This window comes from Meira miltonrushii (assembly GCF_003144205.1).
Source record: "Meira miltonrushii strain MCA 3882 unplaced genomic scaffold FA14scaffold_1, whole genome shotgun sequence".
Taxonomy (NCBI): Eukaryota; Fungi; Basidiomycota; class Exobasidiomycetes; order Exobasidiales; family Brachybasidiaceae; genus Meira; species Meira miltonrushii.
This window is the reverse complement of record NW_020289943.1, coordinates 3,297,875-3,318,712: the sequence shown is the minus strand read 5'-3', so window position 1 is coordinate 3,318,712 and position 20,838 is coordinate 3,297,875. Positions and strand designations below refer to the sequence as shown.

The 20,838-nt window shown below is 44.9% G+C and overlaps 5 protein-coding genes across 5 annotated transcripts; 1 reads left to right on the top strand and 4 right to left on the bottom strand.

The window, feature by feature from the left end:
• Positions 1-543: 543 nt before the first annotated feature.
• FA14DRAFT_159721 (DUF221-domain-containing protein) lies at positions 544-4,409 on the bottom strand. The gene has a single exon (XM_025498348.1). The coding sequence runs from the start codon at positions 3,994-3,996 to the stop codon at positions 721-723; it is 3,276 nt and encodes a 1,091-aa protein (XP_025358192.1). The 5' UTR covers positions 3,997-4,409; the 3' UTR covers positions 544-720.
• A 722-nt stretch (positions 4,410-5,131) lies between these two features.
• FA14DRAFT_159720 (uncharacterized protein) lies at positions 5,132-6,347 on the top strand. Its single transcript, XM_025498347.1, has one exon. The coding sequence runs from the start codon at positions 5,368-5,370 to the stop codon at positions 6,217-6,219; it is 852 nt and encodes a 283-aa protein (XP_025358191.1). The 5' UTR covers positions 5,132-5,367; the 3' UTR covers positions 6,220-6,347.
• Positions 6,088-10,996, bottom strand: FA14DRAFT_20348 (uncharacterized protein). Its single transcript, XM_025501995.1, has one exon. The coding sequence runs from the start codon at positions 10,718-10,720 to the stop codon at positions 6,338-6,340; it is 4,383 nt and encodes a 1,460-aa protein (XP_025358190.1). The 5' UTR covers positions 10,721-10,996; the 3' UTR covers positions 6,088-6,337.
• Positions 10,997-12,474: 1,478 nt separating this feature from the next.
• Positions 12,475-14,502, bottom strand: FA14DRAFT_116569 (patatin-domain-containing protein; the record flags this gene model as incomplete). Its single annotated transcript, XM_025496182.1, has 1 exon — positions 12,475-14,502. A coding segment is annotated over one exon (2,028 nt), but the record flags the coding sequence as incomplete, so codon positions are not given.
• A 3,756-nt stretch (positions 14,503-18,258) lies between these two features.
• Positions 18,259-18,480, bottom strand: FA14DRAFT_115122 (winged helix DNA-binding domain-containing protein; the record flags this gene model as incomplete). Its single annotated transcript, XM_025496091.1, has 1 exon — positions 18,259-18,480. A coding segment is annotated over one exon (222 nt), but the record flags the coding sequence as incomplete, so codon positions are not given.
• Positions 18,481-20,838: the final 2,358 nt, after the last annotated feature.

The window sequence follows — 20,838 nt, the reverse complement described above, 5'->3', positions numbered from 1 at the left end:
CAATGCCAACGGTTGTTATGCCCTCCTCTATCCCTGACCTTTGCGTTAGCGTATATTTGCTTACATGAAATTTGCCGAAGACTCACCGAGTAAAGAGGGAATAATAGCCTAGTGGAACAACTTTTTTGATCACTAGCCTACTTCTTCTTCCTTCGTTGGGGTAATTTTTTGCATTCCTTCATTTCAGCTGAGTTTTTTCAAATTAGCAGGTAGTGTGACTTTAACACCCCCGTAAAAAAGAAGTTATGGGGAAAAAGTATGGGGGATGAGGAGAACGGGTGCCATTAATTTGGTAGCAAATATTGTTTCGGGCCGTACCAATTTCATGGCGATGATAAAGAGCAAATTCAGCCTTCTTCCCCATACCCCACACACACAATACCACTCTTCAATTCAGGTACCGACTTCTTCATTTACTCGCAATTAGCCCTCCCCCTTACCCCACATTCAGATGTAGGAACACAATTCCATGGAAGCTTACATCCGAATTTGTGCTCTTATCCCATCAATGTCCGATCCTGTGGTACTTCATTAATTTCATCTTCAACTTCCGATGCGATCGAATTCATGTCATTGATTGTGATACAGTGTGTTTCTAAATGAGAATCGTATGTGCGAAAAAAAAGAGAGGAGAGAATACCATGCGAGGAACCAGAGAGAAAGAGAGAGAGAGGGACAACAGCAACACAGAAGCAAATAAGAAGGAATTGTCCATCAACTTCATCGACCACCTCCGTAATTATTATATCCGTTCCAATTATTACCGCCACCACTTGGACCCCGACCAGGTTGAGGTGATTGATGCGGATTACCGCCTCCATTCGGGCCCCGATTTTGAGGCGATTGTTGGGGAGAAGGACCATAAGGATTGTAGTATTGCGCTTGTGCAGTCGGAGGGGCCGGTTGAGAAGAGTACATTTCCGCTGCATTATAGTAAGGAGGCTGAGCAGGATATCCTTGCTGATTCAACATATGTGCAGAGCCAGCCGATCCTTGCCTTCTTTGGCCGCCGTTCATTTGATTCATTGGCGAAGGTGTTGTGCGAACAGGTCCCATTTGCGGTGAAGAGGACATTTGTGCTGGTGATGCAGTTCTGTTTGGCTGCATGCCACCAAAAGAACCATTAGACCTTTGTTGATACATTTGTGAGCCACCATTATAGTTGCTGTACATATTCGCAGGGCTTTGTCGACCTCCTTGGAAATAACCTCCATTTCCTGTCAAACTGATATTGCTGCCATTAGAGTGATACATCGGCTGTGAAGCAATGTCTCCAGGAGGATACTCTAGACCTGGTGTGGCTTGAGGAGTAGCATAAGGTGTTCCATACGAGTAAAGTGTGTTGCCAGACTGTTTGCGACTATGCGACATGGGTCCCATAGCAACATTGCCTCTCTTTTCCAGCAAATTTTCTTGACTATCACGCATATCGCTCATCTCATAAGTATCTTGTAAATCGGTACGTGAAACGGGACCTGCACCTGCCAAATAAGCTTGATATTGACTCTGGAACTGTGTATCACCTGTACCTTTTCGTTGCGGGAAGCGGGAAGTCATCGTTGAGATACTGATCATACTTTGTCCGTCACTGTCCATCTTTGGATCATACTCCAATTGATCGTCTTCAACGGCTGCAATCTTCAATCCTCCGACGACTTCTTCTGCTTCCAATTTGCGGCCTGCAACATCTACCATACCAGAATGCTCCAGTCGTCCATGATAGACTTGCGGCAACAAATGCTTGACACGGGCGTGTACCAAAGGCGTGAACAACTTCTGGTGCAAGCTAGGATGACCGAAGCGACGTTGCAAACGATGATGGCGCTGATCGCCTTGATGGACGTGGGTTTTGGCCATCTCGGATGGATCAGGGATGTACCAATCGTACATGTTGTCAAAGCGATTACGGCAATAGACCTTGAATGCAAGGACTAAAACGATTGGAGGAGCGCAAAGAGCGACCTTTACAATTCTGTTGACCAAATCTGCCGGATCCAAAGCAACAACAAACATCAAAATCACTTGCATCAACACCAAAACGATCAAAAGTCGGTTGACAATCAAACGCCATAGCGCACCACCCGATTCGACCTTGGAAACGGAAACGTACATGAATTGATACTTGTAACAAGCCAAGGAAACCCAAAATACGACTGCAGTGAAGATCATCACCAAGGGAGCCAAAACTCCATAAATGGCACCGACGGCAAACAAGAACAAGAAGTTTGCATAATAAATTGCATATTCAAACGATGGTGGCTTGGTGTATTCCCGCACATCTCTTGGCGTTCTCCCGAAGAGTCCCTTTTGGATCCACACCAGAACCAATTTGATACCCTGAGCAAGATCAAAGGTAGACATCCACATTCGCAATGGCAACCATGTTAGCCAATAATTACTCATGTTCAAGAATTGCTTCTTGATCACATCCGTCTGATCACGTAAAGTGTCGAATATTTCGCTTCCACTGCTGTGTTTGACAATCTCTCCCACGACTGTAGCGATCGATGTGATAAAGACACCGATCAAGGAGAAAAAGATGAATTGAGAGATAATCAAGAATCCAAAAAATTGTCCAGTGACGACTTTGTCCAACTTTGTTCTCGTTTGTTCACCGCGATATTTGGCAATCTTACGCATCAAAATCGGCAAAAAGTAACCCATCACACCTGAAATGGCTGGAGGTAGCAAACCGGCTACTAAACTGAACGACCAGCCGCTTGAATCTTGCCAAGAACGTAAGAATGGTAGGTAGCCGGTAAATGAACTCATTTGTGCAATCAATGCAACGGCAAGCAGTGGAACGGCGTTGACGAACAACAGAATTGTCAAATAAATGAAACCAGTCGAACTCAATCGGAAACGTTGAGTTTTGGTGAGCGTCAAATTCTTCCACAAGATATTACGAGGCTCAGAGGACAATTCGATCTCCACTCCGTTTGGTCTCTTATTTTTAAGGGATTTGGCTGCAGCATGAGCGTAAGGCACGGCTGCCATTGATGCGAATCCGTACGATTCCGGCTTCTTCTCCGCAATACGTTCCCGCCAATTCTCTACGGCTGCTTCCAACTTATTGATTTGAGCAGTATAGTAATCAATCGCATCAACCTTTTCGCTTCCCATTTTGGACGTACGTATCATAGGTCGCTTTGAAGGGACATTGTTTGGATCTTTGAGATATTTGGCCAACACATGTTCAAGCTTGCGAACCATTTCATCATGCTTCTCGATCAACTCGGGCAATGAACCCACAACACGACCGATATGCACCTCCGTTGTAGGATAAGGAAGACCAATACTAGAAAGCAAACCGGAAATTGCAGCATCGGATTGCAATTGACGTGGAACGTTGGTAAGCATGAGCGTACGAGCGGCAAAACTGCTTTGATAAGCTTCTGAACGGAAGTACTTCCATCGCAGGACGACCATACTCTTGTACCATCTAAAGACGAAGAACAAGGTTACAATCACTGCTACATAGCTCATGATAACGTGAGCGTACAAGAAATTACCATTCATCTCTGCCAGCGTAATAACCGAAAGTGCGGTACCTGAGGAAGTGTAATCTTGAGAGCCAGATTTAACTTTCAAATTGTATATCAAATCGACTGGGATGAGTGTCGCACCCAAGATGACAGCCAAAGCGGTACAAATCCAACAACATAGCCGAATAAATCGTAAAAAGACGACAGCGTCCATACCGGCATTGTTCAATAAATCATCTTCCGAATATCGCCAAGTGGGTGCCATCCAACCAAAGAAAGAATACGAAAGCGGAGGAGGAGCCGGCCCTCCAACTTCTGCATATTTTCGTTTTGGTTCATAAACGATCTTATTGTTTGCTCGTAAGATTTCAAAGCCTATAATAGTTGCTAATGAAGCTGCAACAAAGACGCCCAATGCGATTCCTACTTTCTCCACATCTGCTTTGGAGCTGTCTTGAAGAGCGGTTGCAATTTGCGAGGGGATATCGTTCCCTCCGCCAGTCTGCGACATGGTGTCAAAGCGTTTGTAAGAAGAAAAGGTGCTTTTCTATGATTGAGATCCTGCTCAATCGGTCGGCGTTCAACTTCAGGCACAACGCACACTCAATGCGAGGCCGTCAGTGTGATTTTTGTTAGGCGAGATTTGTGTTTAAATGGAGATGGTAGCACGATTGTGCTAAGGTTGATCGAAAGTAGAAAGGAGAGTATAGGTTGTTTATCTCGTGATGGTGATCAAACGAAAGAGAGTTTTTCTTCTTTTGTCGCTATCTCTCCGTTTCCTTTCGATCTTCATTCGAATACGAAATTTGACAAAGGGCCGCCGTAACAAATTAAGTGCATTGCATCGAATCTGCTTCTCCCGCTTATGCAGTACCTCTTTTTACACCTTTACGCGTTTAAATCACATCAAGCACTAAACCTGTCAAATTTCAAACGGCAATTAAGTAGGTTGCAGTATGTCCATGCATGTTATTATCCTCTTCTCGTGAGTTGGCATCTTCTTAAAAGTTTCAATCTAACGCTATGAAGTTGGCCAAGAAGAAAGGCACTACAAATTCAAACCTTCTCAGATACTGTGAGAAAGTGCCCCTCCACTGCTACATGCAAGCTCCGTCTGTCTGTAGCCCCTAACCTCACACGCACACGCACATTGTCCAAAAATAGGATTTAATTAACAATTTAAGCATCATCCAATCACCGATGGCGTAAGCAGAATCGGGGCGTACGTATGTATCTGAAAGAGGGTAACACTATTGAACATGCTGGCATCATTTTGATCCAATTGATGGTGGTGATAAGTGCACAGCCCCAACCGAAAAAAGATGACGTTTATCTCTCGTCAAAAATACTACTGAATTCCTCGTTTCACTTCTTCTTCCACCAAAATATGAAAGGCTTTTCTCGTTTGATTGAATTTTGACACGCGATTCCGTGGTATAAAAATAGGGTTAATGTGCATTGCATCAGTCTTTTTTTCAACAAGCCACGCGTATACTTTTTTGGTCATTGTACAGGGCTTAACATTGCGTGCCGGGATCAGTGGTCCCTACTTTGAGAAAGACCCGGTCAGATTCGATCGATCTAGTAAACGAAGCTATTTGAACAATATGCTCAGGCCTATGATGTGAACATCTTTTGAGGCTAATCTTCTTGTCGCCCCTGATGATATAAGCACTCATATATAACTACATTCACAGATAGTAGGATAGCCAGTGTGTCACACTTCCGCCAGATTAGCGGCACTCTTTCTGACAAAAGCTTCTTCAAAGCGTGCGGCAGACGCTAATGCAAGTCACGCCGCCCATTCACTGACACGCATCCTCAGCACAGTAGCTTCATTGCATTCATCCAAAAAAGATAGTGACCAGAAGATAATGACCGGATGACTTCTATACAATCAGAGGACGACTCAGTCCAGCAGGATGATCAAGAAATTGCATGGACACACAAACGATCACCGCATGAGATATTCTTGGAGAGATTCAAATCCGCAGAAGATCACTTCTCCTCCACCAAAGCAGAGAATGGAAGTACGAATAGAAGGAAACGACAGCGTATAGCGCCCATTGCAGAGGATGAGAATGTGCACGATGAGGGATCAAGGAGGACTATGGAGCGAGCAAAGAGGGTTGGAGCATCATATCCGCTCACCGAAGAGGGGATCGGAAAGGTAAAGAACAGCAAAAGAACTCGCAAAACGCTAGACATGGATGATTCGATCGCTTATATTCCGCATACGTCCATCTTTCTTCCTCCTTCTCGCCAAGGCAAGACTGTCACCCAAACTCGCAGAGCACGCAAAGAAGATGATGAGACCGATCAACAGGATGAACAGAACTCAGCACGTGTAGCCCAATTGAAAGCTCGTAATGAGAAGGAGATTGCAGATATTCATGCAAAGATGCCAGACGATTCATTATTGGAAGTTTTGCAGTATTTCTCCTCACATTACTACAGGGAACTTCAAGAGCTGGAAGATTCTGACGATGAGGATCAGGAAACACCTTCAACGCGATTTGGGATGTTGCAAGCATGTGAAGGAAATGCACTGGTTGCAATCGCAATCTATCTAGAGGAAATTGTCAAATCAGAACTCGATGGAAGATCCCTGATACAAGAGTCAACATCAGCTTCACCTCCCAAAGCAGCCTTTGACCGACTCAGCGACCTAAGAAGAAAAGAAGCGGGCGCCAAAATCAGTCAACTAATGTGGAAGGGAAAGAGCAAATCATAATCCCACACACATTCTCACACTTGTATTTGTATCGTATCAATATGTATTACAAAAGGTATCACTTATAAATGTACATGAATGTCAGGCATTCTTCTTTTTTTTGCGGGATCATTGAATTTCATTCCTTGCGTGTATGTTGTTGATGAGAATCGCTTGGCCGTTGATGAAAGGGAGCGCCACTATAAGGCGAAGGTGCTGGATGAAAATTGAATGCGTTAAACAGAGCAGGTGGAAGGATATCCAAATTTTGATGTTCCATCCCACTCTGTTGATGATGATGAGAAGGATCATGTGCGTGTGATGGTGGCATACCTCCAGTTGGCGCATAAGATAAAACGCCTCCGTGACCATACCCTGTGGAACTTTGAGGTGTCATGATCATTGAATTACCCACATCTCCTTGTTGAGCATGTGAATGAATGTCAGAAAGTGGAATAGGTTGACTCGTCGTGACGGAAGCATGACCATCGATCAGAGCAGGTGGACTGTAGAAAAATTCTTCCATTTGCATCGCACTTAGGTTGATATCCATCGAGCCGGGAGTACTGTAAGGCCAACTTGTCATTTCTTGTTGAATGTACGGCTGTTGGTTGCTGGCATTTTGACCAACATGTTGTATGTACTCTGTTCCACCAAAGTGCACATTTGCTGGCATACTCTCCGATGCCATCCTATGACGAGTACGTGAAGTAGGACGAGAAGGTGCTAAAGGTCTTCCTGCCATTGCTGAAGGTGTGCCAATGGGTGTATATCCCGTTCTGCCTGGAATACCAAGACTTTGAAAAGCGGTTGTACCACTACCAGAACCAAAAGCTGAAGAATTTGGATTGGCTGATTTATTCATATTCGCAAATAAATCACCTTGAACGGCCGCAGTGGATTCAATCGTACCCAACTCTTTGGCCCATGCATTGATCAAAGCATCAACATCAATCTCAGAAGCAGCTCCTAGACTACCCGAGAAACCGAGACCCAAAGGTGATCCTGACGTTGGATCAAAGTGTCCCATATGTGCCATATTCTCCATAGCGTCCAACTGTGCTAGATTTGGCAGATCTTGACCTTCACCAGCGGCAGATTGACCCAGTGTGGCAACGCTATTCCTTCGTGAAGGAGTGGGACTGCCATGTTGAGCGCGATTACGTCTTGCACGAGCCCATCGCAACACCATTTCTACATCACGAATGGGCGCAGGCTGTGCTTCTTCATCCGTTCCATCCGGTCCAATAGACTCATCCAATGCTCCCTCACATTCCTGCTTCAAAGCTCGTGCAGGCCAACTTGCTCCTGACCACCATCTTGCTACACGTTCCAAAACATGTTGACAAGTAGCAATGTTGGTCTGAGCATACTGTCTGCGGGTATTTAATCCTTGAATGAGCTCATTTGACTGAACACCTTCTTGCGTTTCCTCTGTCGTCTTTGAGCGTGATGATTGATCTCCGTTTGCCGTCATTGGACGTGATATAGGCGCTGGATGTCCCAAATTACGCAACGTTTCTTTGGCTGCTTCACGTTCGGATAAAAATGCTCTTCCTGCCGGCAAGATCAATTGATCCAAATATGGATTGCAATCGATGTATGGATTCACATCTTCATTTTCCTCTGGCGATCGAATTCTGTGCTGACCTGCATCCTCAGCAAATCGCAAAATGCTCACAATCGTACCGGCGGCATGACTTGCAATCGAAGCCAATCTTGATGGTGCAGTCATACTGAAATCTCGATCAAACCTTCGAAGCAGTGAAGGCCTGTTCAACAGACTGATGGTACTTTGCAAGAGTGTATGCAGATACACAAATGCACAACCCTTATCAGCAGCGGCCAACTTCCTAAACGTATTGACGCCAAAGTGTAATTCAGGCGGTAAGGTTTCGTAGTACTCTGCCAAATCTAGCCAAAGTGCTCGAAGTTGTGCTCCCCTCTGCTCTAATGTGAGACCATCTTCACGTCTGTTGAGCAATTCTCCAATCCTTCCTCTCTTGAGAAGCGTACGTACGATGTGACCAAACACGAACCCATCCGAAGCTGAATCATTTTCCAAAGGAGGAAGTTCGCAATCGTATGCATCATCCCGAACAGTGACCGGCCGACCAGTACCGAAACAAGTGATACGATCCAAACTGACGATGGCCCAGAACAAATACCTTGCACGATCTTGTTGCTTTTGTGTTGCCATACTACGAACGGTCAATTCATGTTGAAGTCCTAGATCGGTTGCCATTCGTAATGCCATTCCAACGTACATCCAAAGACCGGCATCAGCACCCGCACCGAATTCAGCGTAAGATAAAATCACCAAAGCTTCAATCACATCGATCGAAGGCCAACTGAGCATAGGAACGACCAATACCTTGGCCATATCTGCAAAAGATTCACTTGCATTCTTTACCCTTTGCAGATCTTGATGTCCACTAAACCTGGCAGTCATTGCACAGATCGCATTGGCAAGAATGGCCGGAAGTTCTCCCGATTCAGCACTTGCAATCAATTCTGCCGCATCCAACCATGGGAAACATGATGCTTTGAAATATTTTGTAAACAAATTGACCAAATGAATGAGAATATCTCTTCTTGGGTATCGAGGTCGATTCGTCTCAAACAATTCACGTACAGTTGTCGAAAGGGCAGATTGATCAGCAGCGAAATGATGTTGACCTGGTTGATGACTGGCGCCTTGATTTCCCGCAGCTAGAGAGGGCGATGGATGTGTCAAGGATGCATGCGACACACCTCCTGGACTTGGCTGAACCATCGTCTTGGGTTCGCCAGAGTTAGAGATCGTGCTCAAATTAGCTTGCGTGATGGCCGAAACAGAAGGATCTTGCGTTGATCCCGCGAGCTGTTTTTCTTCCTGTTGTTGGGTTTCACCATCTACCTCACTTCCAATTTCGTCGTCATCTCCTGCCTCGGCTCCTAGGTCAATATCCGATTCGTGATAAACACCAACTTTGATTCTTCGTATACCCGGTGTATTTGCAGTAGCACCGAACCAACGAAAGAATGGCAAAGCGATCTTTTTGAACGTTGCTGGTGGTTTTGAATGTGTACTGCTATGTGGTGATCCTGCAGAGCCATGAGCAGAGATGCGCGAAGAATGTCCATCCGTATTCGCTTTTCCACTGCGGCCTTTGCTCGTTGTACTACTTTCATCATTCGGCTTCTTAATCTTATCTGAACCCTTTTCGTCTGTGCTCAACAGCTGTAATTGACTAGCAGCGGCCAAATCATTCCTGCCAACGGACGAAGAAATTGGCAAGCCATCCCGAGAAGAGACAGATTGGCTTTTCCGAGGAGTGAAACCCGAGGGTTGTTCCGATTGCAGCGGTGGCAAGGGAGGAGGTGCGTGTGCATTTTCGTGATCTGTTTGCCAATGTTGTTGTTCCTTTTCATCATTAGAGTTTATTCTAGGCCTTTGAATTGTATCAATTTGCGTCGTTCTAGCCTGTGAAGATGTACCATTTTGTTCGGACAAACTTTGATGTACATATCCAGGTGACCAAGCAAACGGACTCGGTGAAGGTGCCAACGTCTTTGCTTGTTGATTCGTATGAATAGATGCAGCAGGTACAGAACGCCACTCAGATACGTTGCCGCCATCACGAGACTGAGGAGCTGCCATTGACGAACGTTGTGCATAATCTCGAGTTGCGCTTGTTGCCGCATTTTCAATCCGACTAGAAGAAAGAGATCGTTCAGAAAAGACCGAAGGAGTAGGCGGAATGGCAGAATTATGGACAGAGAAAGGATTACGATGAGGTTGCTGATGTTGGGGCACGAAGGGAGTTTGAGGAACAGGCGGCGTCTGGAATGACAAAGAGCTATGAGCTGCATTTTGACCGTTGGCAAAATGGGTTGAAGGAGATGCAGGATACATTGTTCTGCCATTCTGAGAGTGAAAATGACCGGTAGCATAGCCTGTATGCATGTGTGAAGGCCATGCATTAGCTAGCTCGCCATTGTGCTGCAAGCTTGTTGGATGCTGATAACCATTCTGTTCCCCAGAAAGTTTTCTAGAGTTCTCCGATCGATGATCAAATCCAGCGTTGGTCTTGACATCCGCCCTTTGTGATGCAACCTTTGTCTTTACAGTTGGAGCGGCTAATTTGGTAGGATTTGCAAAGCATCGGAAGACTGCTTTTGATTTTATTGGACGACCGTCATTATCCTTTTTCATCTTTTCTGACGTACCATCTTCTTCATCTTCATCTTCTGCATCCGTGGATTGGGCCATAGATTTCCTCCTTCTCCTCCGATTGGGAATGTTTGCTCCAGATTGCATTGAAGGCACATAATCGGGAAACCTTTCTTTACGTAAAGCAGGCGAAAGATCTTCAACTCTGAACAAACATTCTTTTCCGCTTTGTGCACAACCTTTGCAAACCGGTTTATCAGGTAAAAGATGACATTTCACCTTTTTGCTTCGACAATTTTCACAAGCCGAAACGGGTCTGGTTCGTTTTTTACGATCAGCAGAGATGACCGATGATAGTGTTTCCATTGTAGATTAAGTTTAAAATTGCGCAATGCCACCTGGCATGAGATAGGCAATCTGTTTCGGGTCAGTTGCGTAGTAGATCTGATCACGTTGCTTCGTGACCAGAGATTGCCGAAAGTGTATAATTGAACGTTGGAGTTGCGGAAAACTTGACCGACTTTGCTGAAATGAAAGAATGATCAGCACTCCATATCACCATTGAATGCTTTAAGTGATTGTCTTGATGGTGATGAACAAAAAGATGGAAAAGGTCATTATTCATCCTGAATCAAGAGGCGGAAATGAAGCGAACAACTTTAAATATCAAGCGAAAAGATCCACTACAAAAATATAAAAAAAGCGGGGAAAATGGAGACTATTCCATATACTGCTCAAGTACCCCTTCCGCGGATCATTTTATAGATATGTTGCATCGGGCGAATTGATACTGATGATTTACCTCTTTGACGCGTTATGACCGGACCTGTCACCCCTTTTAATGCAACGTTCATATGGAAATCCGTGTTATGCAGTTGTTGGCCTGCGGTTTTATTTGACATTTTCAGGGCAGCAAAAAAGAGGCACTATTCCTACATGTGATTCCATGCATCGGGGTTATAGAAATAGAATTGACAATATCTTACTCATTTGTTTCATCCTTTTACCCCAAACAATGCACCTGCTTGTTCCAATTTTGACGCCTTTTGCATAAATCGTATTCATGTCGGTCAAATTGACAATAAGTTTATCCAATCAAATGCTTTTTTTTCCCAGCTAAAAATATCAATCGGCATCATTGTGATCACCGAACTGACAAAGTGGCATATGTACACTTCTGTGACAAATTAAAAACCCTTCCTTTTACCATATGGACTTCCCCGTAATGTGACGAAAAAGTGCATAGAATATCCACAAATAGTTTCCCCAACCAAGGTGTATCTCGCTTGGACGGCATAATTGACAGATGGCAGACAACTCATTCGTCGGGTCCGAGATAAAATCATCGGACCGGACATGTACCGTTTTTTATGCATTTTCATTCCTCATGTAATTCTACTATCCAATACATGGCATGGCATTCACTCTCCTCCGCTACTGCTACTTTCACTTTCACTATCGTGAACTGGATGTCCCCTTTCGTTCAATCGCATTCCACCTGCAAAATCTTGTTTTTCGATTCCTTCATCATAAGGTGTATCATTCCTCATTGATCCTCTCTGTCTCCATTCGGTATCTTCTGTTTTGCTTTTCGGTGCTCGATCATAGAATCTCTTGTGAGAACCAATCGGTTCATCTACCGAAACAGAAGGAAACGGTACACTTTCTCCTTGTTTTGGCTGGTCCATTTGATTACGTGCACTTTCACGTCGCATATGACGTCTGAATAACTTATCCGTTTCTCCTCTATCCTGTTGCAGATAATCTTCTCGTCCTCCGTCATCATCGTCTAAACCCATACTGCGAACACGAATATGACGTGGTAATTCTCCCGGCGTAAGGTTGTCAGGAGTAAAGGTAGAATCGCGATGTCTTGCTCCCATCTCGCCAGATTTACCTTCACCAACCCTAGAGAAGCCATTCGTGAGTTGTCGTTGCATTCTACGCAAGTTTGACGACCCATCACCTTGTTCGCCTTCTTTTTGATTTTTAGCCGAAAAGAAGTCATCACCCGTTCCATCGGTATCGGATTGTGTGAATGGACCGCCTGTCAAAACACCGCCATCTCCGCTTCCCGCTCCCGAAGGTGCATTTGCTCCTAATTCAGCTTTTTGTGCTTCCCTCAAAAGTTTCCTGTTAACCCTCCTACATTGATCCAAAGCACGTTCTAATCGAACACGATTTTCGATCATGTGCAATTTGGGAAATGTAACACTTTGACCGACGCACATCATCCTGTCCAACTCCTTGCGATCAGGATCGGATAAAATTCTTACCCAATCCCATGCTCGTGTTTTAGGCCAAATGGTAACCGCACCAGAAAACCTTTGCAAAAAGACGGAACTCCAATCTTGACCTAAAAGCGAAGGCAAAAGGTCCAGATCTCGAATAATCTTGAAATTCATACTCAGGTTCAACTTAAGTACATGTTCACTTGCACTCAACAAGAATCCACCACGCCATCCTTTGCCTTTTCGATGGGCAACAGGCCTGCCTGGCATACCTTTTGGCGCAAAGAAGAACAAGTGAACGTGTGGATTGACTTGACTTACGATCGGATAATTGACATTGAACAAAGAGTGTAAATCTTGCAAGGGAATATCAACTCGTAAGCTACCATCTTTGAATCGATGTCCCCAATTCCATGGAACGGCTTGTCCAGAACGTGTCTTTTGCATCAGACATACTGGCGGAAGAAGGCCGGGCACAGCTGCTGATGCTAAAAGTGAACTCCAAATGATACAATTTGGAGCAGTATGATAGTTGAGCAATTTCACTGGCGAATGTCGATCTGATGGAATGACAGAGATATTGAGCACTTTACCCGTTCTTGCATATGCTTCGGCAAAAGTCGTAGATCCCATTGTGAAAAATTGCGCCTTTTCAGCCCATTTCGTCAAGCTGAATCGAGCTCCTGTTCTCCATGCTCGTCTGCCCCAAACACTGAATGGTTCTTCGCAAGCTGTGATTCGATCAGCCATTTCTGGCACCAACAGCCTCTTCAACTCATCGTCCGTGCGTGTACATGCCAGAGCTGCAATCAATCCACCAGCCGAAGTTCCAGTAATGATTGCCGGCAAAAGATTGGCATCCAACAGTGCACGGACGACACCGATGTGATAATACCCAAACGATCCTCCACCGCTTAAACAAAGAGCACTTCTGCCCATGTTCTTTTGAGCTCCTCTGTAGAACGATCGTTTGAGTTGAGGTGAAATTTTATCCGTAGATGCGATGTACGCCAAACATTCTTCCACTTCGCTCAAGTAATTTTCGATCAAATATTTTGTACCGAAAAACGTTTCACTGTATAATCTGAAATTTTCCGTCCCGGCAAAATTGTTTCGTAAACAAAGTTCCAAAACGTTCATCACGCCTTCTGCGTCATCTTTCTCCCGCATAGTTTGTAAACTGTTCAAAACTTTTTTGATCAAAATCCAGTCATACAGTCCTGATGAATCTTCACACTTCCATGCTTCGTATCCCAGGTAAGAATCCAACTCCAATGCAACTTCTCGCCATTCGTCTGCCGTTTCTGCTTTACGTAATTGTGCTCGTAATGTCCCTTTATAGCCACGCCAAGCGATGAAATATTCTGTCAAATTGACCAATTGACGAATAAGCACATAAGCTGCAAACTCCAATGCGATTACAAGCCAAATAGATAGCAATAGCGGAAATCGAAATAGATTATACACCAATCCTTCCCTTCCCGTTCCGTCCAGCTTAGAGCTCGAATTTGACGTTCGCTCATACACTGGAGCAAAATCACTTGCTGCTGCTATCCTTCCCACCTTACTTGGATTGTTTGCCTTTGTTTTTGTGGAGCGTTCAGGTAGATCGGAGACTTTTGTATCTCCTTCGACCAGCGATCCTTCTTCGAGTGGTTGATCTGGCTGCAGTTCGGAGCGTTCTTCGCTATTCTTTGAATCACCTTTCAAGCCCAGTTTCCCAAGCGAGCTAGCATGTGGCCAAAATGAACCGGCAACCGCATGCTCTTGTTTACCTGCATCATCTCGCAATGCTTCTCTGAACGCGGCAACATCTTCAGGGTTTTCAAACACTTCTGTCAGTAGAGGGTCCAATTGTGGTTCTTCGGAATCCATTCCAATCCTCGGCGAGAACAATGATGCAAGACTGGTGGACATCCTTCTCATTCGAGAATAAGAGCCATTTGATGCATTTGAATTCCTCCTTCGCCAAGGTGAAGAAGATGGTGGTAAATGAGACCATGTATGAGCACTTCGTGGGATGGTATACGAATGCGGTGAACCCGATAGCATTTCTCCCGTCTTTCCGGTTGAAGGTGAGATTGCATCGTAAGAAGAATACGTTGGTTCGGGTGCAGTTAAGTGAGTGCCCTTAAAGATACCATCATTTTGATCTGAAGGTTTGCTATTCGGTCTTCGAATTTGTTCTACCTCTTTGCCATTTTGACGACCTAATCTTCGTTGAAATAGAGCGCTTAGATGCATTTTTGAAAAGGAAGATGCAGAAGAAGGAGCATTGATCGCATTATGCTGTGAAGATGAATTGGATGATTGACTTCTTATTCTTCTGTTTGATTCATTCCTATGCCTGGAGGATTTGTTGGACATAATTGACTTGAAGCTTTTAATGTCCCCGAATAATTGAATAAAAAAAAGAGTGTATAAATATAGAAAGGGGTATTAATATTACCTTTTTGCCGCTTTCATCAACCGAGCAATAGGTCCGAGCTTTCGGTCTTGCCGCGTGACGTATTTGCGTGGATGAATGGATGGAATAAGTCTCGTTGATTCGTGTGTGTGAGTGATGATGAAGGATTAACAAAAGAGATATGTCAAAGAGTCAATCATCAATGCATTCATTCATTGCAGATTCCCTTTAGCCCTTCTTGAGCCTCACCCAATCATCGCTTTTAAGCCCAGTTCTAAACTCCACTTAGTATAGGCAACAATATTTACACACGCGTAGAACTCCACAACATCTTGCAATTTTCACAACCGCGTTAAGTGTATGAGTATTGTTTACCCACTTCGGCCATCAAGTAGAGGTATTCCAAAGTTATAACAGCATCATAGTCAACATGTAAAGTGTGATCATCATCATAATCATTCAAACTTGAAACATTCCATCGCCGTACCATCATCACATACTGTCTCCAATCGCATCCCACCCTATCAAAATGGAAGCGAGCTACAAAACGCATTTGTATAGGCTCCGCGGTTTCCATTTAAAGCCAAAGCCAAAAAAAAAAGTGTTGGGCTTTCCGGAGATTTATTTTAGAGCGTCATGCGCAGCGCAGCGCCACGCCACGCAGCCTATAGAGAAAAGCAGGCGATAGGCTACCAAAAAGCTTGAAAGCATCGGGCACCGCTTACTTACTCTCTAGGCCCAGGCTATTACGAGTGAAGGAATTCATTTATCAATCAATCAATGGCCACACGCACGCTAAGCAACAGCAGCAGCAGCGCGTTTAACCCTATTTGCGGGGTACAGTATGGGGTACTGGTCGTTTGGCCTTGCACTGCTCAGGCAAGAACCGGTTACTGCATATAAGCAGCCGGCCCATGAAATGAGTTTTATGCTAAGAGGGCGGCGTATTTTTACCCTATACCACCTCTCTCCCTTTTTCCCTTTGATTTGCTTATCATAGCATTTCCCGTTTTTGACACACTTCATTCATCTTTTTGTGCCATCCTATCTTTACTGCCATCATCTGTCACTCAAATGTCTATCCTTGCTCGTCCACGTAACTTGTTCATCGGGTGAGTAACATAAATGAAAAAGAGATTCTGGAGATACACTCTAACAAATAATACCTTCCACTTCCCCTCACAGCGCAACACTTCTTTCGGCTACTTTTGCCGTCTTCAACCAACGTAGATTGGCAACACTTCAACCAAATGAACCCGGTGGTCGTTTCGTACGTACAGAACGTAGCGGTGGTGGAATTTGATGAAGCACAATAAGACAGTATAAATGCTCTCAAAAAATAAGAAAACCTGAATAATGACAAGATCCGTTTCTCACTCTTCTCTAATTTCCGCAACGAATTCCCTTGAAAATGCTGCTCAAAGCAAGCATGACCGTTCTCACTCTGTGTACCTTTCTGATCTCTTTCTCTAACGCAAGTCACCAAACGATGTAAGAAACCTTTCAATCTTGTAACTATATCACAATCAAATCAATCAAACCGTCGTCATAAAGATAAGAAGATAGTTGAATTAATGATGAGGATAAGATAAATCGATACAAAGATAAGAGATAAAAATAAAACAAAACAAAACAAAAAAACAACGGAACTGTATAAAAGTACATAAATCAACTATAATGAATCACATGAACTGGAATTGGGTGTTTGCGCCATTCATATCCTGTGTATGACCCGAATGTGTCATCATACCGTTTTGTTGCTGAGGATGAAATTGTGTACGATTCATATAGGCATTATGATCAAACCCTTTCACAGGGCTAGGGTCACCTTGAATCGTACTTGTCAAATGATGCAATTCACTGGCCATATCCAGCTCGTGTTGCAAGCTACCAGAATAATCAAAAGGATCTTCCAATCCGGGCGTATTGTTTGAAGCACCATTTCCGGTCAAGTGGCCATGCGTATTTGGAGTCAAATAACCTGCAGGCGAGAACAAACGAGAAGATATTGGGCTCGTCATTCCCCATCTTTGCATCATTGGCGTGGAAGCAACAGCCAAGTTGCCATTGTTTCCATTCGTAGCCATTTGCAAGTGCATACCCGCAGGGCTGAGAAGCGAGTTTGACATATTCGCGTTAGATTGTTGATTGAGGGCACCTCCTGGTCGTAAGGGCGAGCCTCGCAAAGGGCTATGGTTGATGAATCGAGCTGGAGAATGTTGTGGATTAGAGACAGAGTTTGTCGAAAGCATATACTTTTCGTTCTTGTTCTCCTGAGAATTGTCTTCCATGTCTGTCGTATCACGCACATTGGATACAGGTGGAGAGTTGACAATCAACCGTGAAGCAGACGCATCCAGTAAATTGTTTGAAGGATTGCTTGAGGCAGAATGACGCAAAGGAGAGTCTACATTGCTGCTGAAGCGACCGTTACCTTGATTGACAGAACTATTGAGTTGCCCCATAGCATTTCCATTATTGCTACTGCCGCGCATATGGGCAAGTGGCGAAGCAGGCATGTAATGGTGAGAATACATATTTCCAGACGGGAGACTGTAACCCATCTGCACACCTTGTTGATGGTATTGCTGCATCAAAGCTTCCTTTTGCTTTTGTGCACTTTGCGTACTTGCTGCTCCACGGATGCCTCCAGATGGTGGCGGCATGGCATGATTTGGGCTGCTTGGAGGACTACTAGCATCTGTCAAGACTGGCATTCCCGCCATGACAGATGATGCATACACACTTCCGATATCGCTACTACTGGTTCCCATCATCCTAGGTTGATATGGACGGCTTGGCGTGATCGTATTGTATTGCTTCGGGGAAGGAGAATATACGTTCGAGCCAGAATCTTGATTGGGTTTGAGGAGTGTGACTGGAATGGCTCTTTCACCCACTGTACCATCGCTCTGCCCATCTTGCACACCTTCTTCATTCATCGATGACGTGCGAGATCCCTTCTTTAAGCGTTTGCGGGATTCTTTGCTGGATTTCTTGACTTGAATTGATAAAGCCACATCCGAGTCGCTTCCTTCCGTCAAACCGCTACCTTCGGATCTTTCGGATTCTACACGCTTTCGACGTGCTGCTTTATTAGTAGTCTTGCCCTTTTGACTGCTTGATTCATTTTCATCATCTGCATGTCCAGACGATGGCAAGGCAGTCATTGTAGTCCTTGGGGTTTTCAAAGCATTATCCTTTGCAGCTTTGACTGTACCAGGAGCATAATAATTTCCATTTCGGAAGCGATCTTCGTGACCATGCTTGATCGCCCACCAACCTCCTTTTCCTGGAACGTTGGCAGCACGTTCCACCTTTTCGAAGCTCTTGTTCAAACTGAGATTGTGTCGAATGCTGTTTTGCCATCCACGATCGCCACGTTCAAAGAATGGAAAAACTGTGGCGATCCAATTGTAGATCTCGTTCAAACTCAATCTGCTGTCAGATGATGAGAGAATCGCTTGTCCAATCATTCCTGCATAAGAAACGGATTGTGGCTTATTCTTCGATTGACCCCAACCGGCTGGCAATTTATAGAATCGTGCAGGGGGCTCTACAGGTAGACTGCCGCTGTCCAATGCGGCTTGCAATTCATCCGAAACCAATTTCACAACACGACTTCCATCAGCTTTGTCCCATTCCATCGTGATCGAATTGCCATTGCGCACATGTTCACCAGGATCAGCTTTACTTCTTTCAGCTCTGTTTGGCAAATCCAACGCACGTGCGAGCGAAGTACCAGTGGACGGGCGAGCAATCACGGTAGCTTTACTACTTCGAGTGTCCAAGACCAATGGGCTATCATCATAAGCACTCGAAGCGGATAATGAGCTATTACGATCATGACCACTTCCGTTGGCTCTATTTTTCATTCGAGCAGCAAGGGCAGCAGCATTTGATTGCGCACGCTTTCCGTGCATTTGCACCGTTGGACTTAAGTCGTGCTCATCATCGCCTTCGATATCACTTGTACTGTATTGTCCGCTCATCCTTCCTGAATCGCTAATGCTACCACTTGACTCCATGCGTGTTCTTTGTTGTTGTGTGTTGTGCTTTTGTGAATCTTGAAGGACACGTGCATTCTGCTGCGATTGTGCTTGATTCTTTCTCGATTGCGATAATTGCTCTTGACCGAATCCGAAGATAGCAGCAGGACTGATTGTGTCTAAGCGTCCTCCTGGGCTATGACTTGCCCAGCCAGTGGGCAGCTTTTTCTTGACTTGGCTACCCTGATTTTCTTTATTGGCTTCAGCATTTTGCTTCTGAACAAGGCGATCCTGGATTGCACTCGAAGAATGGGCTCGCATGAGACTCATTCTTTGAGGGCTGGGATCTTTGCTGACCGTATTGGATCGATCGTCTTTACCAAACACAGATTGAGCCAGTGAGATGGGTGCAGCCAATGTTTTAGCTCGAACAAGCCTTGGTGGGGTTTCTGTATCGATAAGTCCTTTTCGTGCAGGTGATTGTGCAAGCGTTGGTCCTTGTGAAAATACATTCTGTAAATCGTGACCAATACCTTCATGTGGAGATGGAACGGGTGGAGTCACAATCATAGATGAGCTCCCTCCTGGTGTTGTTGAACCGAACAAAAGACCACGTTTGGCCAACAAGGCAGCACTTTGCACGGCACTATCATGGAACGCGAGGGACAACATCCCAGGCGAGTGGGGAACAATAGTCTGATTTGTTCGCGTTGCAACGGGTGATCCAAACATCGTGCTATTCATCTGTGATCGCATTCGAGCATGACCGTGACCGAATTCGTCCATCTCTTCATTCATGGAAGAATTCTGCAATCTACGAAGTGCCTCAGCTTCGCCATTGTCCCAAGATGCCATTCCATGAGAATGTGCTTGAGTAGGCGCAATCCCGTAAAATTCATAGTCATACATCTCTTTGGTCGTCATACGCTTACGCGGACTGAGGTGGAAATCACTTGCCCATCTGACACTTTTACCGTCATTTCCGGCAGATGAAGATTGCGATGAGCTTGCTGTGGATTGGGAGGAAGCGGCACTTGCTGCTGTAAGTGGAGCAGGCATAATAGTGGAAGATGCTGGCACAGGAGCTGGTTTGGTCACTGCAGTCATGACGATCAAGTCATTGTTTGCCGCCAACAGCCTCTCCTTACGTTCTCGTGCTTTTGCTTCTTTGCGTAGACGTAATGGGCTCTTCTTTTGTGCCATGATCCGATCCAAGAAGCTGAGATTATCCATGCTCTCGTTCAAATCGTTATTGTTTGACAAGGAATCGAATGAGCTCAGCCTTCTTCGCCTTGGTGAGCTGGGACTTGGTCCAGTTGGCTTTTTATTTTGATGGGAGATAGCTTCGTTGTTCACGCAAATTCCAGAATCATCAGTTTCTCCTCCGGCATTCGCTGACATGTCGTCGAGCCCTGAAATACACGTAACGACCTCTTCATTGGAGCCGGAGGGATTCTCTTTGACAGGAGACGGCAGAAGGATTAATCTACCTGTCTCGTCAATATGAGCTTTTCTTGTCAATTTAGACAGTTCTGGGCTCTGCAACTTCTCTTGTAGGGTTGAATGTGTACTCTTCAGACTTTGTGCTTGTTCATCTGCATTTTGCGAAAGAGCCATTCCTGTCGAACTTTGACCAAGAATGCCCAATCCAACACGAAGGAACGTCTTCATATCCAAAGATGAAATCTTCGAGCGTAAAGCACGGCTTCTTGGTGATTGATCACCAGACAAAACGGGGGAATCATATGCACCAACGCCCGTTGAAGGAGAATCTTCGATTGGTTCAGATGTTGCTTTTTTGCGTCTACCGTGTGAGCCAAATTCACAATCAGCATCGTTTGCTTCTCTTTCGGATTT

Coding starts and splice junctions, on each gene's coding strand:
- FA14DRAFT_159720 (XM_025498347.1), top strand. CDS start 5,368: ATGACTTCTATACAATCAGAGGACGACTCAGTCCAGCAGGATGATCAA.
- FA14DRAFT_20348 (XM_025501995.1), bottom strand. CDS start 10,720: ATGGAAACACTATCATCGGTCATCTCTGCTGATCGTAAAAAACGAACC.
- FA14DRAFT_159721 (XM_025498348.1), bottom strand. CDS start 3,996: ATGTCGCAGACTGGCGGAGGGAACGATATCCCCTCGCAAATTGCAACC.